Source organism: Nuphar pumila, chromosome 4, assembly GCF_984573655.1.
Source record: "Nuphar pumila chromosome 4, dmNupPumi1.hap1.1, whole genome shotgun sequence".
NCBI classification, from domain to species: Eukaryota; Viridiplantae; Streptophyta; class Magnoliopsida; order Nymphaeales; family Nymphaeaceae; genus Nuphar; species Nuphar pumila.
The window spans coordinates 27,936,242-27,963,008 of record NC_143252.1 but is presented as its reverse complement, the minus strand read 5'-3'; the positions used below and the strand labels follow the sequence as shown (position 1 = coordinate 27,963,008).

Below are 26,767 nucleotides of genomic sequence, written 5' to 3'. Positions count from 1 at the left end.
TACATAGATCACATATATATCGTCAGAATTCAAAAATAAAATGAAAAAGCCCAAAAACCCCTTTAACACGTTGTTTAGCACCGACTCATTAATTAATACTGCTCACAAGTTAGGTGTGAAATGGGTTTTTCAACCTTTATGATGTGATCTATGAAATTGATTTTATAGGGATCAGCTCTTGAAGAGTTCGATTCCGTAACATGGGTGGATTTTTATAAGGTTCAAAAAATCAACTTGTCCAAAATATTTGTAAATTTTCAAGGCTCCAAATATCATTTTTTTCATCAAAAATACACTATCCAAGTGTAGATTCCTCGTAAGCACTTATGGGGTTGAAACTGCAAAAAAAACACCGGAAGGGCAGAAAACCCCATTTAGCACCTAACGTGTTAGCAGCTACCAATCTCTCTCTCTCTCTCTCTCTATATATATATATATATATATATGTTTCCATGCTGAGCACGTATTTATTAACACAGATTAATGCAAAACTATACCGTTGTGGCGAAGAGTTGCACTCGGATTGTTTGCAGGGACAAAATTGACATGAATGAAAGAAAAGATACGGAGGCAACAAATGCAAACGCATCCGAGTCCAAGTGCCTCAAACCAACTCCCTGGCAATTATTATTCCTGAGAAGATAGGATAAGTAATCAGTGTCTCACGGGAACTTGATTGGATCAGGCTGCAATGCTTTCTGTACCAGCTCGTTCTGCTCCTGAACATGAACTTGATAGAAACCAGTGGCTGTGGCAGCAGAAGGTGCTCGCCCTACGTACTTGATGTCCTCGTAGCCCCCTCTGCCCAGTGCTCTCACGGCAGTCAAAAGACGTGGTGTGATATACTGGTAAGCACCCATGTTCATTGGCTCTTCTTGGCACCACACAATCTCAGCTTCTGTAAAACAAACAAGAATAGCATTCAGTATTTCAGTGATGTAATTTCAAGCTTATAAGAGGAACCATTTGAAGGCAGAAAATAACCAGAACTAGTCGACCATAACTAGTAAAACCCTTTTTTTTTATTTTGAGAAGAAAAGCTTTTCTAAATGACGAGTATCATTATGTACAATGAACCAAATATTCCTGGCACAAGTTCTAGCATGCATTCTCCAAACAATGAAATTGAGAAATGTTAATTCCCTTGAACAAGCAGAACTATTACAACATGCTCCAAAAGCTGAATCATATTAATTTATAACCAGAAAAGCCTTTTTACATTTAGTACTTGACAAGTTCTGGAGTGTTAAGACATACTTGGATACCGCTTCAACTCTCGTTGGATAAGGTTATAAGGGAATGGACAAAGTTGCTCAACTCTGCAGATTGCAACATCTTTAGCATCAACTCTCTTGCGTTCATCATCCAGTTCATAGTAAACCTGTGGAGTTGACAAACAGATTATAATTTTCATCAACATGGTAATTTTCAAGAAATATTCAGCATCATACCTTTCCAGAGCAAAGAATCAGCCGCCGGATGCCCTCCTCAAGATCAGAATGGTCATTCTGGTCCTTTATCAGACGCTTGAAGCGGGTTCCTTGCTTGTCAAAACCTGGGTGGCCTTGGACATCATCGAATTCTGACAGATTTGATTTACATTCTTTGTGGCGAAGCAGATTCTTTGGAGCCATGACAATCAATGGTTTTCTGAATTCCCTGTGTATCTGCAAAAGAAGAAATTTTTTAACAGCGAGAGAATGGAAATTTGCTAAAATAGAACATGACGGAGCACGACTAATAGGCACTCACCTGACGGCGTAGAACATGGAAATAGTTTGCAGGAGTAGTTACATTCACAACCTGCCAATTACACTCCTGGATCTGCTTCCGAAGTGTAGGATCCATCTCAGGTATAACAAAAGGATTGTCATCACTCATCTACAGTACCAAAGAAACCATGCGTTAGTCAGCTGGTACTACCAGACACATTTCCAAAGCATTTCTAAACTTGCAGAACTTGGTTCCAAAGGAACCAACCAACTTTATGTAAGACTTATCCAACAAACAATGAAATGTGGTGAAGTGAAATCTTATTACGCTTTTAAGAAAGAAAACAAAGAAAACAGTCACTAACTAATGAGAAAGTAATGTACACACAACCAAGAAAAGTTGATGCTAAGGAATTACATAGCCATTGACAGAACTCAAAAAAGTAACTGAAAATTATACCTGAAGAAAACGCTCCAATCTTGCACTTGAATGCTCAGGGCCCTGACCATCATAACCATGAGGAAGCACCACAACAAGCCCAGTTTGTCGAAGCCATTTTGACTCTCCGCTACTTAAAAATTGATCAAACATAACTTGGGAACCATTTGAAAAGTCTCCAAACTGTGCTTCCCATAATATCAGTGAATTTGGATTTTCCATTGAATAGCCCAATTCAAACCCCAGGACACCAAACTCTGAAAGAGAGCTGAAAGACAGAAATGACTGAAATTCAGTCCATATTTTGACAACTTAGGATACTCACTGTTGATTGCAAACTAAAACATGCCTCATATAACATGGACAATAGAGAAAGAACTGCAGAACTATTTATTAATAATTTCTGCAGATATAACCATAATAATATATTACACATCACAGTATTTATCAAGGTTGTAAGTATCCTATCATTACCCATATCGGTTGGGCCCAAAGTAACACCGTATCGTAAATCTATTGTAAACGTATCGTAATTTTTAAATAAAAAATTTCCAAAAAAATAAGAAAAAATTAGCAAAAATTCTAAAAAAATCATATCACATGAACAATGATGAATTGCACAAAATACAACCATAAAATCACATATAAAGCATTTATGTCTCTATGAGATGCATAAGGCATCATCAAACATCAATTATCTCACAAGAACAATGCAAAATATTAAATATCTTGCAATTAAGAACATGCCGCAAGACTCATACTTTCATATTATATAAATAAAAATATTATAAAACCCAAAGGTTTCAGTGATACACAAACGAACCCTAAAATACAAAAATATTTGACTCTCGGCAATAGTTGCACTCGATTTTCAATCGGTTTCCACTCATTACTTAAGTGCCCCATTGCCATGCCGTATCATCTGATGCAATCTTTGTTGGAGGAGTGTGGAGCTTGATTTTTACCTTGATATAAATCTTTAATTTTAGTGGATTCAACTTCGCGGTAAGTTGGCGGGGGGTTGTAGGGAGGGGGCAGCACCTCTCGAGGCAATTTTTTTTACCTTAACCCATTTTCTTGAAAAAAAGGTGAAAATACACTTTTTACCTTAACCCATTTCTTTGAGTGAAAAAATGGTGGAAATGCATTTCTAATGACCTCTAGACAAATGGAAAAGTAGGCGCTCAAAAGGTATTTAAAACTCAAAATGAAAAAAATAATTTTCGGTCTTTTTAAAGTGCACCGAAGGTGTATCATACGATACACCTTGTATCGTATGATACACCCGATATGGGTACGATACACACTCATATCGCGATACAAGTGTATTATATCACAAAACCTGAAAGTAATGATACATATCGTACCATATCGCACGATACAGCACAATACTTACAACACTGGTATTTACAATTACAAAAGGAAAAAATAAAGGTAGTTAAAAAAAAGACAAAAGCTGAGCTATCTCCAAAAGCACACCAAAGGTTTAGGTGTTATCAGAAGGGCACCATACTTTTGGATATGTTAGTCAAATACATTCAACAGTTAAAGTAACTTATGTTATTGCTAATCCAATCTCAGTTGACTTCAGTTCTTCGAAATGTAGGACTTCCATTGAAGATAAACACTAGCCTTACTCTCCAAACATTTCGATGGGGATGGTTTATTGTGTGTGTGTGTGTGAGAGAGAGAGAGAAAGAGTTTTGGAAGGAGAAGACACAAGGTCATATATGAGAGTGGCAAAAGTGATCTGGGTTAAGTACTAAATTTTGGAATTTGCAACTTGTTTTTCCTAATCATTCAATGGTTTTTCCCATAGTTGCCATAGTGGGAACTCAAAAATGGGAAACAATACGGGAAATGAAATTGGAGAATTGGTCATTTCAAATTTTTAGAGGATTCGGGAAGTAGAAAGCAAGTAGGAAGCAGTATGGGAATTGTTTAGGAAGCAAAATGCAAAATCATATGAAATACTGATAACTTGATGGAAATAAGAAAAAAACTTTGGAAAAAGGAAGATTACTATAAAAAACTATATCGTTCTAGTAGAAAATTTCTACATCATTTAGTTAAAAGAATCACACACAAACATAAATACAACAAAAGTACAAAATATTAAAAACCAGCATCTATACATTGAAATAATGAAAAGTTTGTGCAGTAATTTATGCATACTTTATTGCATATGTTGCAAATCTAGGAAAATTATTGATTATTCATCTAAAAGACAAACTTATGAAGCAACAACAAAATACTTCATATTATCTCAAATTTGCAGAAGAAATCTTACATGTAATCAGTGCCATACTTATATCACTATAATTTTAGAGAAAATTCTATTATGCAAATAGTGCCATGACTTAGAATCCTGATTCCCAAGATCAGGAATTGGGATCCCCAAGGAATCAGGATTCCCACTTATTCTATGGGATTCAGGTAACTATGGTTTTCCCTTTTATTTTTTCCGTCTCTTGGATCTAGGCTTGGTTTTCTTCCTAATCCATATATATATATATATATATATATATATATATATATATATATATATATATATATGTTTTCTCATTCACCTGGGAATGCAAATCCCTTTGAATGGGATCATGTTTGTGGTAGTGCATTTCACAATGCTTCCCATTCTAGGACATGTTCATTCACTCTCTATGGTCTGTTTCTTAGGGAGCCCATTTTCTAGCCTTTCATTGTTGAAAAACCTGCCTTCAGCAAGAAGAGTTGAAGTTAAACCATGTGAGAGGTAGACATCTCACTAAAAACCATGTATTTTACAAATTGCAACAGGCAATTGGAAGAGATTTGTCACCACAAAATTAGGAACTAAACATGCACATAGATAGAATAGAAAATGAATTGAAATAGGAATTTTCTACCTAAGGACAGCACGGCGCTCGAGTTGTAGAACTCTTTCTGAGGTTATGATTTTCAAATAAGGAACCTAACTTCTGCTACACTCAGAAATGCACCTAACCTTTATGACTTGTTAAAAAATACCAAACTTGTACCCTGGTTGATTAAAAAATTCCTTGGAGCCATCTTCAGCACAGATTGTTACTAGAAAAAAAACTAGGTTAATAAAAATAAAACTGAAGAGCCCTTTTGGCAATAGAGCTCACTGTTCATGGTATAATCAATATTGGGAAAAGAAAAAAAAGTTGCTTAGGAAGCATTGAACGCTTAAGTTTTTAAGTGTATACAACATATATGCTACATTGGAGTGTCCAACACTTGATCCGCAATGTCCAGTGTATCTGGCACTTTGAAGTTTGAAAATAGCTAAGTTCAGCCATGTAAAGAACTGTTGGTGTAGGTATTGGACACAAATAGGCCTTGACACATGGACCTCTAAGAGTACATTATATATATATATATATAGGAATAAGATTTGGTCAGGTCACTAGGGATGTAAATGAGTCAGATCCAGGATGGAGGTTTTGCAATTTTTATCTGTTCCGGATCCCCGATTCTGATCTGAATGCCCATGTATTTAGCTGTTTTGAATCCTAACTGTTTGCATCCTTACAGATTACCATGATGTTTGAACGAGTTTTTTTTTCATTTTTTTCAATTCATTTTTTTTCATGAAACTAACCTTAGACATGATCTACATGGTATTCTTAGCAGGAATCGGCTCTTGGATCAACCGATTATGACATATAGACAGGATTTTATGAGGTTTAAAAACCGACAGCCCACAATATGTGAGATTTTCTCAGCTTACAAAATGGTGTTTTCCATTAAAAAAAAGATTCAAAAGCTGAATCGTAGCATTTGGACCATGATGAACACATCTATGAAGCCTGATTGGGTCAACACAGCCTGAACCTATGATTTCCAGCTCATTTGGAAGGCCAGGATCTCATGACCAAATGTTACCCTATGTAACACGGACTCTTCTAACAGGGCACGGCTTCCTTTGCGTTAGGTGAAGTCAACCACACTGAGGTCCATTTCTGTCTAAAAGTAGATTCAGTTAACCCTAACCAAATCCAGTTTTATCTATATTATATATATAAATACATAAATGCACACACATACACGTAGTGCTAACTTAAAACTGTTAAAAATTATATATATACCCTCCCCGCAGGCCCGCACCTAAGTTTTTTTAAAGTGCCGCAACGCCGCATCCGCACCCGCATCCGCACCTATGTGACATAGATGTTACCCTATATATATTAGATTGTATTTAGGATATTATGTATTTTTTTTTGTTTTTTTGTTATTTGAAATGCCCAACAGGGGCATTTCAGTCTTTTGGTTCTTAGCCGTTAGGACAGCTAATGGCCAGTTTTTCTAGCTGTTAGCTAGGCCTAACTTCTAGCTCAACTAGCTGTTAGCTCTCTCTCTCTCTAACGGCTAGTTGAGCCCGTTTTTAGCTCTCTTGCTCTTGTACTGTATATATATGGTTCTCCCCATTCAAAGTTTTTTTCTTAAGCATTTTGTGAGTTAATAAAAATATATTTTTATATTGTGTTCAGCCCTTAGTGGCTTGTGCTTGTGAACTCTTTTGTATTCTTGTGTTTGCCCATATTGTCTCTTGTGCTTAGCTCATTAGTGGGCTTGTGATTGTGCTCTCTCTTTAGATTTCATTACGCTATATAAGGCCTAGTCGGGCCAAACTGAGCCAAACAACTATTGATTGGAGTTTGGAAGTAAAACATGACAAGCTCATATAATAGAATCATATTCCGCTTCATGAGTCATTTTTACATGCTCGTCATTACCAAATCAAACTGAGCTGAGTCGCAACGAGCTCAGCTCATGTAGCAGGCCCCAGCCTGAGCCGTCTGATAGAAGCCCAAAGGTTGAAAGGAGGGAAGGATCTCACCTCTAGCAAGAGCTAAGGAGACAATCTCTTTCCTAAGGAAAGAATCAAATCATACCAAATTGCTTAGTAGGCCAAATTGAGAAACCTCAATTGAAATTCAAGAATGAAATTGGATGCTTTCAACATTGCCATACAGGTTTAAATAGAATCCCTACCTCTTGGCTGTTTCACCTTGAGAGGATCTCTAGGAGAGATTGTCTCCTCAAGCTAAAGACGATATTGCCCCTAGGGGGCATTGAGCCAGGCAAAAAGATCATAATGTCCTTAGTGAGGCATCGAGTCAAACAAAAGGATCTCCTTGCCACTCACAATTCAAATAATGTCCATGCAACCCTTATTGACCCTAAAGACCATTGTATTCCTCTCAACAACCCCTAATACCTTATACACCTACTTGGATCATCAGATCCATAAGTTCCTAATGAGAGAGATATCCAACCCCGCCCCAAACAGAAAATACACAAGTAAAAGAAAATCACGAGGGTAGCGCCAAGCTGCTATCAATCCTACCCGCTTCAAATCAGCCTTGTCCTCAAGGTTGGAACTCACGAAAGCGCTCCATTAGTTGGTCCTCTATCTCCCAAGTGGCATCTGCTGGTCCTGACTCATTCCATTACATGAGAACCTCTATAGTGATTCGACCATTGATTCATCTTCACCTTTTCTCCAATATGCAGGAAGGAATGGGTTGTGCTAGTTCTCCTAAGTCAAGCAAGGCTAAAGGAATTTTGGGAGGCATACCAATATAGGGCTTGATTCTTAATACGTGAAACACAGGACACACTTTAGCAGCTGGTGAAAATTGGAGCTCGTAAGCCACCTTCCTGATTCGCTCCAATATTAGGTAGGGTCCATAGAATCAAAGAGATAATTTAGGGTTGCGAGCGCTTCTTAGGGTCATCGGACGGTGGGGTGGTGGTTTTAACCAGAGTTACCGGAAGCGCGCTTCCCCGAAGCGCGAAACGTCGCGCTTCCGAAGCGTGAGAGGAAGCGTCCCCCTTTTATGAGAAGCGCGCTTCCCATTTATGGGAAGCACGCTTCGCCCACGCTTCCCCTACGCTTCCCCCACGTTTCCCCCACGCTTCCCCCTCGCTTTCCCATTTTTCCCATTTTTTCGCTTCCCCCTCGCTTCCGAGACGATTCAGAATTTTCTTCTAAGTGGTCCCACGCTTCCTAAATTTTTGAAAGTGCCTCGCTTCCCGCTCCCGCTTCCCGTATCGCTTCCAGCTCCCGCTTCCTCGACTGGTAACTCTGGTTTTAACAACACCCAATCTCCTATTTGGAATTCTCTATCACTCCTATGTTTGCTATGTTGTTATTGCATCCTGTTTTGGGCTCCTTGTAGGTGAAACCTAAGTTTGCTCAAGAGCTGGTCTCCTTTAAGAAGTTGTGAGTTTACAAATTTGGTTCGTGCAAACTAATTTGTATAACAGACTATGGAAGGAGGTTGCCTTCTGTACAATGAGTCGAATGAAGTCATGCGGATAGCAAAGTACTAGGTAGTGTTGTCAGACCACTCAACCCATGGAAGTAGTCTGACCCATTGTTTGGGTCGATCACCCACGAAAGCCTGTAAATATGTTTTCAGGCATCAATTCAACACCTCTTTTTGTTTGTCCATCTAAGGGTGGTAAGAAGTACTCATGGTCAGCTTGGCTCCTTGGAGTTTAAAGAACTCCATCCAGAAGGTCTTAGAATTCCACCTTGGTACCTGCATTGAGAAAACGAGAGAGAAAGAGAGAGAGACGAAGAAAGGATTACGAGAGGGGCTGCGGCTCACGATTTCTGCATAACAGAAATCGTGACCTAATGCCTATATTAATACACTTAAGTGTACACAGTGGGTCGGGTCGGGTCTGGTGTATTATCCGAACCCGGATACAAATAAAAACATACAAATAAAAACAGACTTATACAGGAATGGATCTCGGGTCTGGTACAGGATCCAGACCCGGGACACTATTCACCTTTTTCACCCCCCCCCCCTCAAGTTGATCATGGTTATGGACCATGCACAACTTGCCTTTAAGCGTCAAAAAACGATCCTTGATTAACCCTTTCGTAAATAGGTCCGCAACTTGTCTTTCAGTATTGACGAACTCAGGCTCAATCTCTTTTTCTTCAACTTTCTGTCTCACAAAGTGTTGGTCAATCTCAATGTGCTTAGCACGACTCTGATGTACTAGATTGAATGACATGTTTATAGCACTTTGGTTGTCACATAGCAAGATAGTATGGGAGATCTTTTCTCCTACTTCAGTCAGTAGATGTCTGATCCATGTGACTTCGGCAGTAGCAGCAGCCATAGATCTATACTCAGCCTCAGTACTTGATCTAGTGATAGCCTTTTGTTTTCTACTGCTCCAAGAGACTAAATTTCTTTCAATGAAGACACAATGTCCTGATGTAGATCTTCGTTCATCAAGATCTCCTGCCCAATCTGCATCACAATATACAGTGAGTCTATGATCATCTTTGCCATATGACTGTGGTGAGTATGTCAATCCATCCCCAATAGTCTCTTTCAGATATCTAAGGATTCTCTTGACAACTTCCATATGTCCAGTACGTGGTGCATGCATAAATTGAGACACTTGATTGGCTGAATAAACAATATCAGGTCTGGTGAATGTGAGGTACTGTAACATTCTTATTATGCTTCGATACCTGGTGGGGTCATCACACAAATTTCCATCATGAGCGCTAAGTTTTGATGAAGCACGCTCGAAGTTCCCAGAGGTTTGCAGTCTTTCATGCCTACCTTGCTGAGAACATCTACGGTGTACTTGTGCTGAGTGAGTGTCAAGCCATGAGCCTGATTATCAACTTCTACACCAAGAAAATAGCGTAGAGCTCCAAGATCTTTCATCTTGAACCTCTGACCTAGTAAGACTTTTACTTCTTTGATGTGGGCCGCAGAGTTTCCTGTGATAACAATATCATCGACATATATTAATAACAGAGTGGTCACAGTCTGACTTCTAAAAATAAACAATGACTGGTCCAGCATGGAACGTGAAAATCCATGTTTCTGAATCTCTAGTGAGAAGCTGTCAAACCAAGAGCGAGATGCTTGTTTCAGACCATAGATAGCTCTTTTTAACCTGCACACATGAGTTTTACAATTTTGTTCTTGATATCCAGGGGGGTGCTCCACGTACACTTCCTCCTTCAAGTCCCCCATGCAAGAAAACATTTTTTACATCAAGCTGACTCAACTTCCATCCATGTTCAACAGCCAGAGAAATAATAATCCGAATTGTTCCCATTCTTACAACTGGACTAAAAGTCTCATCATAGTCTTGCCCTGCTTCTTGAGTGAATCCTTTTGCCACGAGCCTTGCCTTGTATCGTTCAATGGTTTCATCTGGCTTGTACTTTATCTTGTAGACCCATTTACATCCGACAACATTTTTGTCAAGTGGTCTAAGAACAACTTCCCAGGTTCCACATTCATACAAAGCTTGCATTTCATCATTCATGGCTTCTACCCACTTGGTAGAAGTGGCTGCCTGATAGTACATAATGGGCTCATCTTCCTTATTGAGAGCAGTTAAAAAGAGTTGAAGATCCAAAGAGAAATTGTTATAGTTAACTCACCTATCAATGAGATGTCGTATACGGCTTGATTTTCTGACCTCAAGAGTGTGAGAAGGAGTCGGATTGCTGACTGAGACATGATCTGAATGGCTTGATGTTGTTGGTTCTGTTTAGAATAGACAATGCCTTTGTATCTGCTCGGTACTTTCTCTAAATTCTGTGGCTCCGACGTCTCAGTGTTCTCAGACATCTCTTCTTCTTGCTGCACACAATCTGATGAACATGCTTCATTGGAGCCAGCAAAAAGTTCTGAACTCAACCAAGGATAGTAAACTTCAGTTAGTATATTCGTTGCATCAACTTTGTCATCAAAATTTTGTTCATCAAAGACAACATTTCTTGAGATTCTGATACGTTTGTTGGTGGGATCATAACACCGATATCCTTTGTAGTCATCTGCGTATCCCACAAACCTACACTTCTGGGCTTTGTCCTAAAACTTGTTTCTCAGGGAACAATCAATATGCACATAGCAAACACATCAAAAAACACGCAGATCATGATAACTAGGATGAGCTCTAAAGAGACAGTGATAAGGAGACTTATTTTCTAGAACGACCATGGGCAATCTATTTATCACATGCACGACAAAATGAAAAGCTTCTGTCCATAGGTTGATGGGAAGATTGCTTTCATGAAGCATACTCACGGCACTTTCAACAATATGTCTATGTTTTCGTTCAACAATGTCATTTTGTTGAGGAGTGTGAGGGCAGGACACCCTTCTTCCTATTCCGTTATTTCGAAGAAAAGAAATAAAATCACGGGATTGAGAATTCCCCACCTCCATCACATTGGAAAAATTGAATGGACTCAAAAAATTGATTTTTGACCAAGGAAAAGAAATTTTGAAACAAAGAAAAGACTTCTGACTTATTTTTTATGAAATATATCCAAGTATATCGAGAACTATCAACAAAGATTAGATAATTTCTGCTTCCAGACCCAGAGACAATTGGGGCAGGTCCCCACACATCAGAACAAATAATCTCAAAAGGTTTCGAAGCTCTCTTATTAATGGAATGGAAAGGCAATACATGACTCTTACATGAAAGACAACTAAAACATTTATGATTACTCTCATCCACATTAAGACTTTCTTTTGGAATGAGATTATTAGAAACAAGTTTCTCAATAAAATGACTCCCACAATGTCCTAACCGACTATGCCATAAGAATGGCTTATTACATTCAGAGATACTAAAAACACTGGAAGAAGAGGATGAACATGACTCTAACGAAGGCTTCGAAATCAGGTGAGCAGGGCGAACATCATGACATTGAGCTTCTTCAAAGACATACATGGTGCCTCGTCTCTTTCCTTCAGCGAATGTTTCCCTCGTGCGTAGGTCCTTGACCTGCACAGAGAAATGAGTGAATTCAACTGAAGCATTATTATCATCAATAAGTTTAGAGACGGAGACAATATTTTTCTTAATGTCAGGAGCATGAAGAACGTCAGAAAAAGTAAGAGTGGAATGTGACATGAGAATGACAGTCTTTCCAACATGAGAAACAGGATGGTGGGATCCGTCTCCAGTGACAATCTTACTTTTTCCGAAATAAGGAATAGGGTTAGAAATTTTACCTGCATCGCTGGTTACATGAGTTGCTGCCCCTGAATCGACAAACCATGTGCCTTCATCACTCTGCTTCAATTTTAACTCTGACAAGGCATATATCAACAAATCTTTAATCTCTCTACTGTCTCTGGTATTTGTAAACTTTCTTTTGGTTTCTGTCTGCGGACCCTTTTCTTTATTCTCTGGATTATGCCAACAATTCGCCTTGATATGCCTCTTCTTGTTACAAAAGAAGCAAGTAGGAATGGATCTTGGTCCCTGCGCATGAGCTGACATGTTTGGAATGGGAAGCAAACCACGCGCTCTGTGTCCACTTCGCCCTTGTCCTCCTCGTCCCCGTCCTCTACCATAAGTCACTCCTGTGGTCAAAACTTCTTGAGTATTTGGATGATTATGAGTTTCTTCAGAGAATCCCTTCAGAGTCATTTCATACTGGATCAATTTGGCTCGTAACTCATCGAAGGTGAGAAGAACAGGAAGGCACAATAGTGATGTAACTATCATATTGTAGTAAGATCCCAATCCACTCAGAGTTTGTTGCACCATGTCATTATCACTAACGGCACACCCTATAACTGCAAGCTGGTATGTGATAATCTTTATCTTGTTCAAATATTCCATGATGGTCATAGAATCTTTCCTTAGCAATTGAAATTCCCTTTTTAGAAAAACCACTCTTGCTTGAGAAACCTGCAAATACATCTGAACCAGTCGTTCCCAGAGTTGTAGCGTTGTACAGTTGTCAGGAATGGCAACGAGAATCTCTTGAGACATAGTTGATGTGATGTAAGCAACAACTGATTGATCCTTCCTTTCCCAATTGAGAAATTCAACATTTTTGACATACACGATTGAACTCGCCCCTTGGTCATCTTTTTCTTCTCTCGGGATAAATTCTGCTGGGACTGAAGTGGTTCCATCCAGGTGACCTAAGAGGCCTTGACTCCTTATAAAAGGAATAATTTGTCTCTTCCAAATCAATAAATTTGAGGTGTTTAACTTTTCAGAAACAAGCTGGTTGAGAAAACTTGAAGAAAGGTTTGATTGAGAGTGATAAGGATCCATTGAGAATTTGAATCAACAGAAGTATCCACAAAAAATTCTAATCTTTTTTTTTTTGGAACAGAGGGTCGTAAAATGACAGAATCAGAGGATGCAGGAACTCAAGTTCAACTTGTGAAAACTGCTATTCAACGATGTGTGAAAAACACCTTCACACATTAAATATATTTGCAGAAATAAGAATCAGGAAGGGAACTATACAGTAAACATATATTTAAATGTGCAAGTACGAGGAGAAGGGTGGACCCAAGAAGATCGAACAGACAAGTAATAAAGAAATGTCAAATAGGCAATATCAATAAAAGAAACAGGAATCGTGATTGGTCTGATGTTTCATAGTCGATTTCAGCGATTCACGTGAAACACAACCACTCCTTTTACTGTTTGGGTTCGCGTGAACAAAATTCACGTGAGCCTCAGATCCAAGAGGGAAACAGACCCACTTGAGGTGTGGGTACACAGAATAATTCAGGAAAGAGAAGAAGAATGAGGGAAGAAGAAGAGAAAAGAAGAAGAGTAGATAAGGGGTAAAAAAAACTTTAAAATTTCGATTGAATGTCAGAACCTGTTTAAGAGAGATGAGGGCTTCAGATTGGCTGTTGATGGGTTCGGCTGAAGGAGATGGAGAGGACTCGCTGAAGGAGCTGTTGATGGGTTCGGCTGAAGGAAATAGAGAGGACTCGCTGAAGGAGCTGTTGATGGGTTCGGCTGAAGGAGATGAAGGCGTGTCGCACCTGACGAGAACCTTTTCCGGCCCTTAGACAGATCTCTGCTTTGATACCATCTTAGAATTCCACCTTGGTACCTGCATTGAGAAAACGAGAGAGAGAGACGAAGAAAGGATTACGAGAGGGGCTGCGGCTCACGATTTCTGCATAACAGAAATCGTGACCTAATGCCTATATTAATACACTTAAGTGTACACAGTGGGTCAGGTCGGGTCTGGTGTATTATCCGAACCCGGATACAAATAAAAACATACAAATAAAAACAAACTTATACAGGAATGGATCTCGGGTCTGGTACAGGATCCAGACCCGGGGCACTATTCACCTTTTTTAGAAGGAACTCAGAAAGGTAAGGTCACGATCACTCACAATGACTCATGGCATCCTGTGGAGCTCACCTAAAAGCTCTTCTATCACTGAAATCAAATATTAGACCTTGATAGTAATTTTGTTTAAGGACTGATAGTCGACGCAAAACCTCCAAGATCCGTCCTTTTTATGAAAAAAAATAGGAGATAAGAAAGGACTCTTGCTGGTCTGGATCATAATAGATTGAAGCATCTCCTTAACCAAATTTTCAATTTTGTCCTTCAACACTTCGGCATACAAGTAAGTTTTGACATTGGCCACCTGGGCCTCAGTTACAGTTGGTATGTGATGGGCGTGGGACCTTTCGGTGGGACTTCCTTACAATTGCCAAGTATCCAAGGTTGTTAAATGCGATGAGGCGAAGCGAGGCGTTGAGCCTGCGCTTCGCCTCTGAGGCGTACGCCTCTCACAACTGGAATGGAAGTGAAGCGGTGGGAGGGGAGGCAGTAAGAGAAGGACCACCCGCCCAGCTGGTACGGAAGCGACGGATATGCCGGTCGTCCGGTGGTCGGAGAAGACTGAGCAGCAGCTGCAGCACAGCAACTCCGGTGGTCGGTGGTCACAACTGGTCGGAGGTTGATGAGGGGCGCATCACAGCAACGCCTCAGTACCTTGAGCGTGCGCCTCGCCTCTGAGGCGTACGCTTCAGGTACTGAGGCGTACGCCTCTCACAACACTGCAAGTATCTACTCCAATTTGAAAGCAATGAGAACCCACATCTAAGGTATGAAGCAGGAACAATTGCCCACATTGGCGCAAAGCCTTGAGCATAGGTTTGTAACCTATTATCTCTGGGGAAAACCGAGTACTCATGATCTCCACATATTGGTTCTCATGCTCGAACGTCATCTGCATGGACTTAAAGTCCTACATGATGGTTCCTACGGTTCGCAACTACTGCATCCCTAGAACCAAGTCTATCCCCTTTAACGGGAAGGACAAATGCATCCAAATATAAGATAGTGCATTGGATCTCGAGAGCCAAATTGGTGCATTTGGCTTGACAATGTAGCTTGTTGTCATTACCAACAACGACTTCAAAAGGAACATGTGAAGTGGTTGGCCACTTAGCTTTTTTGGCCGTTTGGGCACATATGAAATTATGTGTGTTGCCCATGTCTACGAGGATGGAAAGTGTGGTGCCTTTGAGAGTCTTTTGAATCCTCGTGGTTTGGGGCACTTTCACTTCAGCAAGTGCATGGAAGGATATCTCCATGACTTCCTCTTGTGGGTCATCCTCGTTCTACTCTTCCTCCTCATCTCTCTCCTCACTTTTATTTTCACTATAAAAAACAAAATATATATGCATGGTCTTACATTTGTTGCCAGGACACCATATTTTATCATAATGATAACATAGCCCATTTTTTCTCCTTTCAACCATTGCATCATTGGACAACTTTTGAACATGAAATTTTATATTTTTAGAACTATCAGAGGAAGATTTGTAATCGTCTCCGCCGGTGGCTGCATTGGACCCGATTAGTCAACTCTTGGAGGAAGAACACAATTCAAGCTGATTGGGTTTCGGACTGGATCCGATCCAAATAATTTTTTTGGACTGATCCTGCTAATAGCACTCCAAGATGCTGGTAGGATGACTGACCTACACTTCGATTTGTAGCTCATAGCAAAGGCTCACTATGAATGTCCCTATAAAGGTCTCATGTGACCAATCTAGTACCAAGTTACTGAGCCGTTCAAATTCAGATTGGTACTCCATCACGCTGCCCACTTGACAGATTTTGGATAGGGATACATTGTGGTTGACATATGCTGAAGGTTCAAATCGCAGTACTAGGGCACATGAAAACGCATTCCAGCTGGGCACTCCTAGCTTTGTTTCAAACCAGTAGTACCAACGCACCACATCTTCCTTTAAATGGATCGAAGCAATCGACACTTTCCCTGTTTCCGGGGTTTGCATTACTCGAAAGTAATGTTCTGCTTGAAAATCTAGCTAATAGGATCCTTACCATCGAACGAGGGAAATTTTAATCGGGGTTGCGGAATTTGGTTGTTCCGCGTTGAGTTTTCCGAGTGGGTGTCATGGTTTTCTGGCCCATGTTGGTTGAACCCACCAGGATTTCCAGAGGCTTGGTTGTTCATGAATTCACGCATTATGGCAGCTAGATCATCAATCTGGATGTTAAGTTCTCCCATTTGGAGTTGGGTTTCAGTTCTCAATGAGTCCACAACTATGTCACATGGGTGCGGGTGCAGGCGCGGGTGCGGGTGCGGGTGCGGGTGCGGGTGCGGGTGCGGGTGCGGGGATTCGGCACTTCCAAAAAACCCGGGTGCGGGGGTGCGTCAGGGGCAAAAATGTAAAATATATATAAGGGGGTCGGGGGGTTCCCCAGACAATTTTTTCAAATTTCATTTTATATACAGTTGCACGATAGCGCACCCATCTAGTCAGGAGAACAGTGAATACTAATAGCCAGCAAGGCTACCACCATAATTATCATTTATTATGGAGAGAGAAAATCCTTTACGAAAAAGAAGGATCAAGATTGAAAAGGCAGGAGCAGCAGCAGCTGTCAACAGATTTTTTTTAAAAAAAAAATTCTGTAGCCCATTTCATAGGGCAATTTTTTTTTTAAAAAAAAATCCAAAAAAAAATGAACCTAAATGATCCCAGGTGCGGTCAACGCACCCAGGATCAGGTTGACCGCACCCGGTGCGGCACCCTGCTAGCCGAATCCCTGTGACAGGTCCACAAGTTCCTGGGCGCCACGAGTCACTATTGTTCATATTAGGCTGGTATGTCCGCAGGATAAGGTGTTGCTGGCTAGTATAAGTTGTCGGTTCTGGGGTCTAGGTGAGGTTCTACGACGGGTAAAAGCGTCGGTCTTGATGTCTAAGGTAAGGTGCATGTATTTTTTTGAGATTTTAAAATGATTTTAAGGGCTTTAAAATGACTATACTACAGGCGGTGGTTTTGGGACAGTTTCAGGATTCGTCAATCCTAGGCTGGTAGGGTCTGGTATTTCGGCTATATCTCAAGACTGGGCTATGATTTTTTCGAGCCGTAACTTGGGTTTGATTCAGAATAGGTAGGTCTATTTTGTCTTAAAATTTCAGATTTTTTTATGGAAGGGTCGCTGAATGGCAGCGTTCAGAAGTCGGGTATGGGTTTAGTGTCAGGTTCAGGACTAGGTCAGCAAGTATGATATGTCTGCAATGAGTAAGGAACCGCGCATGATGGGTAGCATATCTGAGTTTGAATTTTTACCCACGGTTCTACCGGTGTGGACAAGGTCACAATAATTTTTGGGCCTCTAGATTGTCTAAAAACTTTTTGAATCCAGGAACCTGAATCAATTCCTGTCCAGATTTCTACTAGAGCAGTCAGAACGTAAGTCTAACTTGGGATAGGCAGAACAGGGCCTATACTACTCCGATTTAAGCAAAACAAAATTTGATTCTAGAGTTCGAGAAGTGAAGAATAGTTAACCAAAATTACAACTTCAAATTCGTTTGTTGTAGATCGGGACACGTCTAAGTGTTTAGGCAAGGTTGGATCTGACCGCTACTATGTCTATGGACACCGAGTTTGTGTCCAAATAGCTCCAACGGTGAGAATGTCGGATCTTGCTTCGATCTTCGCTCCAATAGCCGAGGATGGCCTACTCAAATACCAAATGATAGCAGCCTAGAGGTTGAAGAAGGCGTGGGCACTAGAGAGAGAGAGAGAGAACAATTTAAAGAGAGAGATAGGGTTGCATGTTTTTGAAAGGAATGAGGGAAGGATCTCTCCTTTGGCAAGAGCCAAGGAGCTAATCTTTTTCCTAAGGAAAGTCAAATCCTACCAAATTGCTTAGTAGGCTAAATTGAGAAACCTCAATTGAAATTTAGGAATGAAATTGGATGCTTTCAACATTGCCATCCAAGTTTAAATAAAATCCCTACCTCTTCGTTGTTCTACCTTGAGAGGATCTCTAGGAGAGATTGTCTTCTCAGGCTAAAGACGATCTGGCTGTTCCACCTTGAGAAGATCTCTAGGAGAGATTGTCTCCTCAAGCTAAAGACGATATTTCCCCTAGGGGGCGTTGAGCCAAGTAAAAGGATCACAATGGCCCTAGTGAGGCGTTGAGCCAAACAGAAGGACCTCCTTACCCCTAACAATTCAAATAATGTTCATGCAACCCTTATTGACCCAAAAAACCATTGTATCCCTCTCAACAACCCTTAATACCCCATATACCCACTTGGATCATCAGATCCATAAGTTCCTAATGATAGAGATATCCAACCCCGCCCCAAACTGAAAATATAAAATTAAAGGAAATTCATGAGGGTTGCGCCAAGTTTCTATCACCGTCCTAGTAAGATTGAAAGTCAAAATGGTAGAGTTCAACAATGAGTTATTTTATTATCCTTTTTATCATATCTTTCCCAATGTCCTACCATTTTTTTAAATTTCTATTTTCATGAATAGCATCAAGATTGCTTTTATATGTTCTTGCTATCACAAGGTGTCTAACAACATATCTATAGTAGCTGGGAGTGCATTGCAGCAGCAAAGGGCGCAATCTAAGTTATGTAGATCGCTCCTAAAAGGTATATAAAGTTGAGAGCTCAATATGCACCGGGAAGTATCATGCTTTTATGTCTAGCAAAAAAATCTTAAGCACTAACAGTTAAAGAAACTGAACACATCTTACATTTGCAATTACTTTGTTGTGAATGTCCATAAGGATGACAAGTTGGGTTGCAGTCTACACCAAGGTTGCCAGACTAGGAAGCGGAAGCAGGAAACGATATGGAAGCGGAAGCGACAAGCGATGCATTTTAAAATACATAGGAAGCGGGAAGCAAGGAATAAAAAAAGCAATATAAAAATTGAATGAGAATAAAAATGGAATGCAAATAAAAACTAAAATAAAAGTGACTTCTTAAATTTCATGATTTTTTAATGTAAGAATTAAATTTTTAACAAAGTCTAAAAATGACGACTGCCAATTTAGAGAAAGCAAATGGAAGTGAGTGAGAAGCGTGAGAGGAAACACATAAAAAACATGAAAAGTAGAGTGAAAAAACATATAAAAGGAATAGATGAAGCGTGTGGAAAGCATAGGAGAAGCGTGGGAGAATCGAGATACGCATCAAGTTTCGAAAGCGAGGAATATCGCACTTCTGAAGTGAGCTTCCCACTTATCTAAGAAGCTTCCGGTAACTCTGGTCTCCACACTAGAGTTATGACAAGTATGGGCTAGGCCGAACCTGGCCAGATGGGACTCTCTCAATGTCATAAGCCTTGTTCTTGGAAAAATCATAACAACAAAAATTTGTGATAGATTAAAAATTCTTGTTTTTCAAGAAAACATCAGGAAAATTGGTGTATAGATTCATAGAAAAATTAAAAATATAACGCATAATTGTAAATAAAATAAAATATATTAAAATAGTTGTTTTTATAACATCAATACCGGAATAAAATACAACATTTTCAATATAGAACTATTTTGAAACTATCCTGCTTTTCTCAGAAATGTATTGGCCTTTGAAATATCATGACATTCTCAAAATCAAGGTTGTTAAATGCGATGAGGCGAAGCGAGGCGTTGAGCCTGCGCTTCGCCTCTGAGGCGTACGCCTCAGCCTCTCACAACATGAGTGTGATGCCTCAACGCTAAGTATTATCTAAAGTATCGTAAAAATATGTGGCATCACACTCAACGCCTCGCACTAGTGAAACATTTCACTAACTTGCACTGCTGGATGTCAGAAACATGGGGAGTATAGTTGACTTAAATGGCATATTAGAAGTGAAACACTGAAACTTTACTTTAAGCGCATCACAACAACGCCTCAGTACCTTGAGCACGCGCCTCGCCTCTGAGGCGTACGCTTCAGGTACTGAGGCGTACGCCTCTCACAACACTGCTCAAAATATCACCGATATATCTATATAGTCTGCATCATCTTTTGTCACTTCTTTACTTGTATTAAATTGTTCCTTTTCTTCCTAAATTACAATTAAGGATACTCTTGTTATTAGTGCTTCATTTGTCTTTTGCATGGTTTTAAAACTCGCCGAGTCAACTCGGTTGACTCGGCTCGGCCCTCCAGTGAGTCAACCCAGCAGGGTAAACTCGGCTTGCCTTGACTCGGCCTGACTCGGCCGAGTTCTGGGATATTTGAAATTTGATTTTTTGGGTATTTCAAAATAACAGTTTAATAATAAATAATAAATTACAAGACAAACCAGTTCAAAGATACAATAATCTATCAATCTTTATGTGTTGATTAAACATATTGGCAAAAAAAATGATTCAAAGATCTAACAAAAAAGTAAAGCATACACATATCGGTGCTTGTACGTCATGTTCTGGTGTTGGGTGCCTTTGAGTGTTGTTTTATGAACACATATCATATCCTTCATTGTATATAAAAATACATTTTTGTACAAAGTCTGCATCATACCTGTGCATAACAATCTGTACCCTGTCATCCTTATTTTTTGACAGAAACACCCATATCATACCAGTTGTGCTGATCTTGTACAGTATGCTTGTACATGTATCCATGTGACAGCATTTCCCTTGGTCATAATTGGAATTTCTTCTGGTGATTCATTCTCTTATTGTTGTTTTGCCTTGTTGCAACTAATTCAATCTAACTTTTTATGCAAGATGATGTGTTGCTGTTCTCAATGAGGTGAGATCACTAGAAAGGATCAAAGGAAAGCTAACAAAAGCTAGGGTGTCTTCTGGAGAAGTTTAGCTGAAATTCCTAAACCATTCTATTTAGAAATTTGAGTTTAAGTATGTTTCTAGACTCAGTTACATGGGGCCTTCATTGAATACCAAAGACATGCTTGTTATGAAGAAGTTTCTTCATGTAACTTGATCTTTCCATGTGACCTTGTTATGAAGAAGTTTGTACTTTTTCTACTCTGAACTTGCAATTTTTTATTGTCAACTCTTTAGACTATATGTTTACTGAAAAACATGGTTTGATACAAATTATATATTGTTTTTCTTTTAAAATCAAAAGTTAACAAAACTCGGTCCGAGTCACCGAGTTGACCCGCCCAATCACTAGTCAATAAAGAACGAGTCGAGTTCCGAGTCACGGGTTTTAAAACCTTGGTCTTTTGTATATTGTTTAGGATTTGTCTGTCATTGCTGCCCCTTAGTGTAAAAGGCCATTTACTGCTCTGTTGCTTTCTAATGTCTGCATGAGAGTTCAATTCTTGAGTTGCGGCTCTGGTGATTTCATGATATCAGATTTAGAAGCTTAACTTGCAGAATGTGACCCAACATTCATCAACATAGTACTTAAGTGCTCTTAGAAGGCATATTGGTTAGTGCTCTTAGAAAGCATTTGGGTTGTTCTTCCTTTGCAGCTATGCTTAGCAAGTTCACTGATCTAGCTATGTATTTGGCAAATTTCTTACCTTTTCTTGTCTCATCCCTTAGGTTTGGGTTGTTTTTGGACATTGCATTGATTGTCTGGTGGAGTGTTTATGTATTTGTCCTTTTTACCATGAAGATAATTGCACTTATCGAGTCGAGGCCCTGAAGACAGGCTTCTTATCTTGTTTGATGCATTTCTATCGCACCTGCAATCTTTCAATACAGACTAAATTGCCCTAGTGTGCTACACTCGTTCTCACACATACAAGCAGTTCACTCTCCTTTTCATCCCTTAAAACTGTCGACCAGCACCTGGAGATACTTCATCAGCGTCTGTTTTATCAGTGCTTCTTATTGTTCACTGCAGAGCTTATTTTTCTCACGCTGATGACTTATATGGCACATCTCTTTCTAGATTGGGCATAAAAGATGGGATTTCAGACCACATTATTTTTTAGTATTGCAAAAAAAGGACCGGGTTGATGATAGTTGTCAGAATAAGGACATTTGTGTCACCCTACATGCAACTCCATGTTTTGTCAGAAATAAAAAAAGCAAAACTTGATATTTTCATGACCAAATTTCTCTATTAGTCATACACCATTGGACTGCATTCTGAAATTATTTCACCATAGTTTCATGCATAAAACATTTGATAAATCATGCACTGTTCATCTTCTAATCTGAAACATACGAAATCTTAGGTTTAACTTTGATTGTTTATGCTTGTAGCATAGGGAATAGTTGCTTTTCCTGTATATTGCAATTAATATTCATGCTATATTTTTACATGACTCATTGATGCAATGCAGCAGTGACTTCAGTTTTTTGAAACACAAAAGTGACAACATATTTTATTAGGCAATTCTAGTTTATTTTCTATTCGCTCTATTGGGTAACTGAACACTCTTTATCAATTGTGTGTGCTTCATGCATATTATTTCACATGTCAAGCAGAAGTAAGATTTTGAGAAGAATGGATGATATGGCTGATCTTAGCAGGATGAGTTCAATGTAGCAGGGAGCCATCAACTAATAAGAAAACAATAAACCAAAATTCTTCATGCACATGGATTAAGAAAAGATGATACTCAAGCATAATGAGTTCACTAACATGGAATAAATAATTGAAAGGCCATCACGTGATGCATGACTGGACGCTAAACGTTCTGAAGAATATATGTAGCACAGAAAGCACCAGAACAATCAGATAGTATCCAAGATGAATTTGAATTGCTGAAAAAACATATGCTGCGAACCCACAACCAGCAAGATAGTAGAAATTAATAAACTTCCAATAGAATTTAAATGGACGCACCTGTTGCTAACAGTAAACATTTCCTCATTTTGGTTCATGATAAGATGGTCAAGAGGGCAGTACTGTTCCCCGGTTTCCTGGTCATGGACAACTGCATGGCGATGACTAAAAGTACCTCTTTCCACATCCTGACCACTCAGTCTAACATGATTTCCTTCTATCAACAGTGTGGCAAAGGCAAGCGCCTCACCAACAGCCCAGTCAATGCCCTCACCTGTTTCAATCATCTGAGCTCGTTGCTCAAAAATCTTTTTGACTGCTCGATGAGGCTTGAATGTCTCGGGAAGTGTGGTGATGGCTTTCCCAACATTCTTTAAAATTTCTGGTTTCACCCTATAGGATATCATGATATTAAAACATGCCATGAAATAATGTGCAAATGAAATATGTCCAATCACAAAAAACAGTCCATAACTCCATACCCAGTGTTACGAATACGAGAAAGCTGCTCAGGTGTCTTAAACCCAGTCCAATATGCAGAAAGCCAATCTCTTCGTTTTGGTACATAGTCTTTGCTGTTTATAAATTCTTCATTCAAAATAGAATTCACTTTATTATGTATTGAATCAACATCTTCTTTGGTTAGCTGCCCAGACTCTAGAAGCTGTTTTTCATAAATGTCCATAGCCCGAGGATGGTTCCTAATCACCTGTTGCCATTCAAAAGCAAATACAATTTATTTGCTAAATTTACCTCTGAGAAATAATGAACAAATGAACGAATAAAATCTACAAGGTGACTTTTTCTCACTGAAACTGAGATTTAGGTAATAACCAGAATGCCAAAAAAAATCACCAGGGAAAATCACCACCTAGAATGATAACATATGATGAACACTATGCACCAAGTTTTTTTCATGGTAAAAGTATGACAGTAAAAATAAAAAATTTCAAACTGAGATTACAACCAAGGTTGTTAAATGCGATGAGGCGAAGCGAGGCGTTGAGCCTGCGCTTCGCCTCTGAGGCGTACGCCTCTCACACTGGTATGGAAGTGAAGCGGTGGGAGGGGAGGCAGTAAGAGAAGGACAAGCGCCCAGCTGGTATGGAAGCGAGGGATATGCCGGTCGTCCGGTGGTCGGAGAAGACTGAGCAGCAGCTGCAGCACAGCAACTCCGGTGGTCGGTGGTCACAACTGGTCTGAGGTTGATGAGGGGCGCATCACAGCAACGCCTCAGTACCTTGAGCGTGCGCCTCGCCTCTGAGGCGTACGCTTCAGGTACTGAGGCGTACGCCTCTCACAACACTGATTACAACAGAGAAAAGTTCATCGGTGAAATTCTCAATATATTAACAGAAATATCACAAATTAATTTGTACATCTAATAGAAAGGTAAAATGTCTAGCTAGCAGAACAGACTACCAAATTTTTTAGATGAGAAAGAAAAAAAAAGATAGAGAGAGAGAACAGACTGTCAAGTTAATGGACGGTGATGGGTAAATACAAAAGAGGACTTACCCGATACATTTTGGGCTGTGTGAAGGATGGCTCATCAATCTCATTGTGTCCAAAACGGCGATAACACACCACATCCACAACCACATCAGAATGGAAGGTCTGACGCCATTCAGCAGCAAGTTCAAAAACATGAACAACAGCTTCAACATCATCACCATTGACATGGAAAATAGGAATATTCAAAGCTTTTGCAACATCCGTGCAATATTGAGATGATCTACCAGATCTTGGATCAGTAGTGAAAGCCACTTGGTTGTTCACGACAATGTGAATTGTCCCACCAGTTGCATAATTTGGAAGGGCACTCAGATGCAAAGTTTCATAGACTACACCTTGACCTGCAAAACTTCCATCCCCATGGATCAGCACAGCCAAGTTTTTAGTCCTATCCTCATCATTGGAGTAATACTGCTTAGCTCGAGTTTTCCCAAGCACAACTGGATCCACAGCTTCTAGATGGCTCGGGTTTGCAACTAAAGAGAGATGGATTCTCTTCCCACCTCTGGTTGGCCGATCATAGGATGTACCTAAATGATACTTCACATCACCACTTCCTGTGTATAACCCAACTCCATCAACAGGCTTTGTTCCACCAGTAAATTCACTGAAGATTTGGGCTAAGGGCTTCCGGACCACATTCCCCAGAACGTTCAATCTTCCTCTGTGTGACATGCCGATAACAATACTTTCGACCCCAAGATCTGCTGCTCTGTCAAACATTTCTTTCATGCCAGGGATCAGAGTCTCCCCTCCTTCAAGACCAAATCTCTTTGCCGCTGTCCATTTAGTAGCCAAGAAGTTCTCGAATTCGGTACTCCAGATAAGCCTATCAAGAATAAGCTCACGGCGCTGCTGATTGTATCCTCTGGGATTCACTGTCTCAATCTTATCCCTCAACCAGTTACACTTGTTTCGGTCTGCGATGTGCATATACTCATACCCTATAGTTCCACAGTAGGCCCGTTCAAGCTTGCCCAATATAGCTCTGAGTGTTTGAACAGGGCGGTTCTCCGACAGAAACCCAGCCATCTTCCACACCCCAAGAAAGAACTCTCTATCCAAATCTGCATCAGTGAACCCATAGAGTGCTGGATCCAGATCAACTGATATTTCTCTTTCCTCCAAACCTAGAGGATCCAAATTGGCTTTCGTGTGCCCACTGACCTGGTAAGCTCTAACGAGCAACAAGAGACGCATACTCTCCTGGATTGTCTGGCCCGAAATCCCCGGCGAGGTCGCAGCCTGCCCAACAAAATTCCTAAAGAAATTATCCCAGGATTCATCTACACTCGATGGGTCAGCCTCCCAAGCTCTCTGCAACTCCTCCAGATAAACACTGCTCGTACCATTGAGGAAGCTATCAGTCAACCTTGAGAGCGGCACCGGATGAGGAACGGGAGCCGCTTGGGCCTGTGATTTGCGAACTGTAGAATGAAAGGCACGGCCATATGATGGAGCCGTCCATGTTCTTCGAGTCGAATAAGAAGCCTTTGCTAAGTTCCTCCTAACAGCAGCTCTGGCTAGCCCAGATGCAGCTCTAAACCAAGCCATTTCTCGAATCCGAGCAGGCCCAACTCAAAGAAAAGCACCCTCCCTACCGACTGTTAACAGAAGCACCAGACCCCTTTTCCAGAAAACTCATACACACACCAAAGCACCCATTTTTCTTCTCTCAGTTTCTCCTGATCCTACAAAATCCTATTCCACAAGAAACACCATAAAAAACCAAATTCTTCAGAAAAAACAAGCAACCCATCAAAATACTCATTCGATGAAGCACAACAAACCAATCAGACAAGGCAAAAAAAGACAAGCACAACCACAGCAATAAAGCTCACCCAATCAATCAATCAACAAAGAGAAACCAATGAACCCTAAAAAGCCCAAAAACCAGAAACACATATCCTTGAGAAAATCATTCTTTCATCCATTTTATCATAAGAATGACCAAACAACCCAATCAGATGAAGAGAAAAACGCAATCATTTTTCAGGAATTAACAAGAAGAGAGAGAGAGAAAGAAGTTGGGGAGGGCGAGAACCATAAAATTTTTAGGGCTTTAAGAATGAAATGAGAGAAGGAAGAAACAGGAAAAGGAAACTCAATAAAGGGAAACAAACAAACAAACTTTCGCTAAGTGGGGTTCGCGAAATCCACAATTCCTCACACACCAAGAGAGAGAGGTACCGATAGATGGTCGGAAGCTGCAAAAAGAATCCGAGGGAGCTGCGCCGGCGGCTCTGTCTCTTTCTCTTTCTCTTTCTCTTTCTTTCTCTCTCTCTCTCTCGTAT

General features: G+C 40.1%; 1 protein-coding gene across 1 annotated transcript; it reads right to left on the bottom strand.

Moving 5' to 3' along the window:
* Window positions 1–466: 466 nt before the first annotated feature.
* Window positions 467–26,767, bottom strand: LOC149839741 (uncharacterized). Its single transcript, XM_090002787.1, has 9 exons — window positions 26,664–26,767; window positions 24,477–26,174; window positions 23,441–23,667; window positions 23,019–23,351; window positions 2,173–2,419; window positions 1,753–1,881; window positions 1,452–1,667; window positions 1,258–1,381; window positions 467–898 (listed from the first exon to the last, which is right to left on the bottom strand). The coding sequence occupies exons 2-9, from the start codon at window positions 26,025–26,027 to the stop codon at window positions 663–665; spliced, it is 3,063 nt and encodes a 1,020-aa protein (XP_089858913.1). The 5' UTR covers window positions 26,028–26,174; window positions 26,664–26,767; the 3' UTR covers window positions 467–662.